Genomic DNA, 6592 nt, shown 5'->3' with positions numbered 1-6592 from the left:
GGAGCGGGTGCCGCGGGGGCGGCCTTGCCTGGTCCCAGGTAACTCCCGGCCTCTTCCCGCTCGCGAAGGCGGGCTCGGACCCTGCCAAGGGGCTAAGGGTCTGTCGCGGTCGGAGACGGGGCCTGCCTGCCACCTTCGGCCTTTCCACAAAGACAGGTGGCCCCACGCGATCGGTGTGGGTGTCACCTGCAGCCCCTGAAAAGAAACACGGGTTCCTGGGACTCCACAGGCTCTGTAGGAGATCCCAGGCATTCTGTTTCTCACAAGCTCCCTCCCCACGGTTTTCATTTTTCCCCATCAAGTTTTGGGAAATACCCAGGAGACACCTGTACGTCTTTAATATCCCAACTCAAGCGCACCTTCCTTGGGGAAGGCTACTGGGACCCCGAGAGTGGGGGACCCTCCCATCCCTTTCCTTTGAGAAACTCCCTTAGCGAGTGCACGCCTCTCCTGCGAAACAGCTGCTGCTGAGACCTAAGCACATCAGACTCACCTGGAGGAGGAGGGAAAGCCTGGGCTCCTGGGCCCCCCTCAGGGTTTCTGTGTGCAGGGGAGGCTGAGAGGGTGTGTTTCCAGTCAGCTCCAGTCCCGTTCTTGGCTGTGTGGTTCTGACAGCCCATCTGGCCCAGTGCCTGACTCAGACCTCCAAGAACCAGTGACTGCACTGGGCGTGAGGAACTCGTCTCACTCGTTCGCTGGATTGTCGGCGTCACTTGTTGGGCAGTAGTCCTTGTGTATGGCACCTAGGCTGTAGCCAACACCCAGCGAGAGGAGGCCTGCTAGGAAGACATGCTAGGAAGATCTCTGATCCTCCCCGCTGGGTGTACAGCATGGTCCAGGGAGGCTGCTAGAGGAGGTGCAGGTTAAGCTTAGGAAGTCTAAAGAATCCATAGGTCATTCTTCTCTTTGATTCCCTTCCCTGTGAACTGAGGCCAGTGTCACTTCATCCCCAACGGGCCTTTCTATTCAGAGTCACCTAGCTAGAGGCAGGATAGGTCCCTGGTCTTCCCAGGATGGCTTTGGACTCAGATTTAAGTTGAATTCCTGGCCCCATACCTTCCCTGCTGAGCTATCTGGTACGCTTTTAGCCTTGGAGAGTGCGCTCCCTCTGAGAAGGATCCGTGCTCCCTGCCTGTCGTTCAGGCTCATCATAAAGAAGGCCTTGCACTGCTCCCGACAAGGCTTCAGTCTCGCGTTTACTACAGGCTCAAGCTCCCTCCCTCTCACCCTTGCCCTTGGCTCCAGCCTCATTCCAGCACACAATTGGCAAATGACAGGCCTGTGCTTCTTTTCATACACCCTGCAAACTAAAAATGGATTTTACATCTTTAAATGGCTGAAAAAAATCATGAATTTGCAAGCTCTATAAAAACCCAAGTGTTAGCACCCATAAGTGAAGTTTTATTGAAACACAAACTGTTCTAAGTACAGAGTTGGGTAGTTACGGCAGAGTCCCTACACCCCACAGAGCTTAGAATACTTACTGTCTGGCCCCTTATAGAAAAAGTTGGCCTTAGCTTTGCCCTCGAACATCACCCTGCCTCTTGGTGTCTCGGCCCCTAGGCAGAGTCCCTTGAAGATGGGTGTGGGCAGCTCCCAAGTCATCTCCCAGCTCTGGTGTAAACGTGGTGCCCAGTAGATACCTCAGTGTTGGGGCAAATGGGCCCGCAATGCCCGCAGGTAGGGCCATGTCATATTTCTTGTTAATTCATGGTTTTATAAAACTAAGTCATTTCTGCAGGCATGGCACCGGGAAGTAAACAGGTCACTATGATGCAAAGGATTGTAGGGGTGAGCCCAGGACAGTGGACGGACAACTCTTCTTTGTTTTCCTTCTTCAGAGGGTGCTCACATTGTTGCCTCACAGTCAGGAGAGGGGCAGTCGCAGTATACGTGGAGTGCTTAGAAAAGTCCCATACCACAGAAGCACGTGGTGGCTTGGCCACTGCTGACCTCTCAGGCTCCTCAGGGCTGTGGTGGAGAGCGCAGGAGGGTTGCTTTTGTTTAGTCTGCCTTGTTTGGTCTGTCTGGAGTTTACCTGGTGACAGAAAGTGGCACAGGTGCAGGCTCAGCAGTCCAGGGATGATTCCTGGGGAAGGCACCCCTGAAATTCGAGCTGGCACAATCTGTAGGGCCTGAGCCTCCTGGATTGCATGGGACTGAGAGCGCCCTGGGATGCAGCGCTTCCAGCGTTAGAACTGGGCAGTCAGGCACCCTGTGTCTCTGTACAGCCACTGGTGCCCGTCCAGTTCCGTGGGACAGCAAGGTTCCATGGACTCTTGGAGGCAGGGGATCGTGGGGCACCCCAGGGGGCAGCAGTGAAAGGAGTGTGTGAGGGGGTCCCACCCTGAGGAGCCCTGTGGCTGTTACTGAAAGGCCCTCCCTGCTGCAAGGTGGCCTTGATACTCACACTGTCGGCCATGTCTCTCAAACCTCTAGCAGCTTCTCTTTGGAAAGGTTGAGTACTGGAGATGCAGTCTGGTGAGAAGTTCCCCTGCCCCCCAGCTCCCCTATCTGTAGGCTGAGCTGAGGGACAGAGCATCCCCCCCAGACTGCACTGGGTGGCAAAGTTCTGAGGCAGGAGCTGCCCCAGGAACAAGAAGTGCAGTAGCCAGGCGGGGACAGTGGGGAGCAGAAGAGCTGGAGAGGGAGACCATTGGTGCCATTGGCATGGCCAAGGAAAGGCTGGAGGCTGTGGGAGGGGAGGCAGCATGGAAAGCTGAGTCTTTTGCCTCCCTCTAGCTGGACGTCTTAGCAGGTCTCCTGTTCACCTTTCCTGGGTCTTTGTATATATGTGGATGGTACAGGGGATTGAACCCTGGGCCCTCAAACTGAGCTACATCCTCATCCCTTTTTTTATTTTTCACTTTGAGACAGGGTCTTGTTAAATCACTGAGTTGGTCAGGCTGGGCTCTGACCTGCAGTCCTCCTGCCTCAGCCTCCCAGTCCTTCAGTTCCTGAGGATAGCACCTCTACCAGCAGTCTAGTTAGGGCCATTAATAGAATATGGCAGTGTATTTTTGGGACGACTGTATCCTCTATCCCTGAGGAACTAGAGCGAAATCTGGAGACCGTCTCAGAAAACCCCAAGTGCATCCTGCCTGGGGTGGACACCCGAGGGTCAAGAGCAGCTTGACTGGCTTCCCTCAGCCAAAGCCCAGGCTCGCTCAGCCCTGACGATGGAAGCAGAGCATGCAGAAGGGCTAGCAGGCTGTCCGTCCCTTCGTGCTGTGTTTGGAGAATATTTTTTACACAATTGCATTTTGTGTGATTTGCGACTGGCCAAGTTTTGCTTTCAAGGAGAGTCACTTCCCCAGGGGAGTGGGAAGAGAATTGTGGTTAATATGTCTTTCATTCACCCTCCTGGCAGCCTGACCGCTCCTTGATTTGCTTGTGTGCTCCGTGGTGGTCAGATACAGTCGGAGGTGGCACGAATTGGTCCTGGGAGACTGGAACACTGTAGCTCTGTGTGGCAGTGTGCTGATGCCTGCCCAACTTTTTTGGCAACACTGAGGGAAAACTGGATTTGCTTTTCAGCTGGCTAGGCGTGGCTTGGCAGAAAAAGAACCCACCCTGTTCACAGAAACTAGTCAGATACTCTGTGGCATCCAGCAAAGAACAGAACTAGAGAAAAGCTTGGCGTTTCTGCCCCTGCTTGGGCAGTCCGTCTGATTAGAACTCACCCTGGCATGGCGTTGTCTCCATTCCTTAGGCATGAGAACATTGTATATCACAGTTCTATTTAACATATTAAAACCAGAAACTGAGGAAGGACCGAGGTTCATTTTCCAGGCTAAATATTGAATCCATTCATACCTATGTATATTCTGTCACTGCCTTTGTTTTGATATCTATTAACCAAATTTTAATTTAACTAATTTATTCTTTGTGGCACCAGGGATGGAACAAACCCAGGGCCTCTTATGTATGAGACAAGCGCTCTCTCACCGAGCTGCACCACTAGCCCTGGAATTTTGCCGTCTCCGATTTCTTTCTCCAGTCAAGTTCAGCTCTCACGGGGTACCCAGGGTTGTCCCCGGGTCTCCCTGTCCCCACGAACACTACCGCAGGCTTTCCTCCTTTTCCTAGGGAAGTACGTGATGGTGATGGGAGTGGTGCAGGCCTGTAGCCCGGAGCCGTGCCTTCAAGCTGTGAAGATGACAGATCTCTCTGACAATCCCGTCCACGCAAGCATGTGGGAACTGGAAGTGGAAGATTTACACAGGAGCATTCCTTAGGTGACGCCGGCGCCTGCATTACAAACAGCCTTCACCCCGTAACGATCTCAGCTCTGACTGTGGGTTTCGTGGACAACACTTACGTCTAGTTTATTGACACTGTCTATTTCTCTAGAGATTCTCAGAGAGTACTACTTGGGTTGGGTGCAGGGATTTTTAAGAGTTAGGAGGCTCCGCTGCCCCTTGCTTTGGCTGTTTGTTGATGAAAAGCAGATGCTAGGATTGCAAGTGTGCATGCACCACCATGCCCGGGATGTTCGGCTCTCCCTCTGCTTCAGGTCCCACCTGGATATTTAGGGTCCATTTCGGTTAGCTACCTTCCTTCATGGGGTCGGCGGCAGTTTTAGATGTTGTCAGAATTCCTCTTTGAAATTAGAACACCGAGACTGAGAACAACTTTCGTTATTTTACCTAAACTTCTGTTTCGTAACTTTGTTGCGACACAGCGAGGAAGCAATCTCCTGGTTTACAGCTCTTCTGTCTTTTTGTATGGAATGAATTGTGTTCCGATTGCACTGAGTGTTGGATTTCTGCTCCTTGCTTCTATATTGCACACGCTGGATTTGTCTTTAGCTTATAAACACCAAGGAAGCCATATCATATTACAATATTGCAGTAGAATTTTGCCCGAACCATTGATATTGTACTACTAAATTTTTATGTGCTGTATTTTTTAAAAAAATAAACTATTTTTAAAAGCGGTTTTGGGTTTGCAGAAAAATCAAGCAGAAAGTATATATATATATGGTTCCATGTGCCCCACACTCTCCTCCTTCCCAGCCTCTATTACTAACATCTGTAATTAGTGCGATACGTTTGGGTCCATTGGTGGGCATTTGATTACATTGTTACATTGACATATTCTTATTGGCCAGCCTTTACACTAGGGTTGTCGCTGTGTGCTGCATTCTGTGGGTTTCGCAAATGCATAATGCCGTGGATCAATCACATAAAAACCCTCCCAGTTCATTCCCTCTGTTCATCACCCTCTCTTTCCTGGTTTGCCTTTTGCAGAGTATCATCTGGTTGGTTCATGTAGTACGTAGCTTTTACAGCCTGCCTACTTTCACTTAGTATGCATTTAAAGTTCCTCCGTGTCTTTTTGCAGCTTGGTAGCTCATTTCTGTCACCAAAATGATGCTCCGTTATATGCATGTACACTTCGTTCATCCAGTCTCCCTGTGGAAGGACATCTGGTTTAGATCCCGGTCTTTGAGAATCATGAAGGGAGCTGTTGTACAGTTTTGTGTGGACAGAAGTTTTCTCCTCCCCCGGGTGAGTGCCTCTGGGTTCCACAGCTGGCTCAGGGGGCGGGTCTGCAGCTGGCCTTCTAAGATGGCGCCGGACTGTCTCCCAAACTGGCTGTATTTATGTGCACTGCCACCAGCAGTGTATGAGAATCCTTCATCAGCATTTGTCAATGTTAATGTTTTAGATTTTCTGTGTTTTAAAAACCATCAGTGTTTTAAAGGTAGGGCAAAGTGGAAAGTGCATTGTTTACTGACCTGCGCTTGTTGACTGGTGGAAGCTTGTGTCAAGCTGGTTTATGTCACAGTGTGGAGATTTTCCAAGCAATACCGCTGCACATGAACGCATGTTTTGGAGCCCTGTAGATCTGAATTTGAACCCTTCATCTGTTGCTAAATTTGCTGTGTGTCTCTGAGCAAGGTATCTAACCTCTCTGTCCTTCATGTCCTTATCTATAAAATATGTCATACCTAGCTCATGGCATGGGTGTAAGGAATAAGAATGTGTTTAGTTTTACATAGTGCTTAGTATATGGTAGGCACAAATTATTGTTGCTGTAAAGCAGTAAATTCTTGCTTATATCCATCATTGCCTTTGTGTGTGTGTGTGTTTAAATTCAAAGAAAATTGCAGAGCTAGTGCAGTGTCCATATTCTTGCACCTACCTTCCCTAGCCATTAACATCTTCTGTTAGTATGGCGCCTTTGTTCCAATGAATGGGAGAATAAGGAGACCTTATTAACTTAAATCAGTAGTTTATTCAGATTTGTTCTCTCTCTCTCTCTCTCTCTCTCTGATGTCCTTTTCTGTTCCGGGGCTCCATCCGGGACACCGAGTTCCGTCCAGTTTTCCTGTCCCCTCAGGCTCTCTCTCCTCAGGCTTGACTGCCCTGAAATGTATCTTTTCTGTGGTTCGGGGGATGGATACCAGGGCCTCACAGAAGCCAGACAAGCGCTCTGACACTGAGCCGAACCCACGGCCCCAAATGAATTTGGTTGCGGGTCACTGGGTCTCTGTTAAAGGATTCTTAGGACAAAACTTTGCCGTGACCCCATTTTCGTTTACCCAGCCCGGGGCCTGGGTGTGAGGCACACTCCCAAGGACCGT

The 6592-nt window shown here is 50.3% G+C and overlaps 1 protein-coding gene across 1 annotated transcript in view; it reads left to right on the top strand.

Annotated features, from left to right (window-relative positions):
- Positions 1-5892, top strand: part of Rmi2 (RecQ mediated genome instability 2) — a 6352-nt gene extending 460 nt beyond the window's left edge. Inside the window, exon 2 of the mRNA XM_033758743.1 lies at positions 3909-5892. Within this exon, the coding sequence (XP_033614634.1) occupies positions 3909-4238 (330 nt within the window). The 3' untranslated portion in view covers positions 4239-5892. The remainder of the gene's footprint in view (positions 1-3908) is intronic.
- The last annotated feature ends 700 nt before the right edge of the window (positions 5893-6592 follow it).

The sequence above is a fragment of the Fukomys damarensis genome, unplaced genomic scaffold, assembly GCF_012274545.1.
Source record: "Fukomys damarensis isolate Sample0158 unplaced genomic scaffold, DMR_v1.0_HiC HiC_scaffold_34, whole genome shotgun sequence".
Lineage (NCBI taxonomy): Eukaryota > Metazoa > Chordata > Mammalia > Rodentia > Bathyergidae > Fukomys > Fukomys damarensis.
The sequence above is the reverse complement of the archived record's forward strand: the minus strand, read 5'-3'. Positions and strand labels throughout refer to the sequence as shown.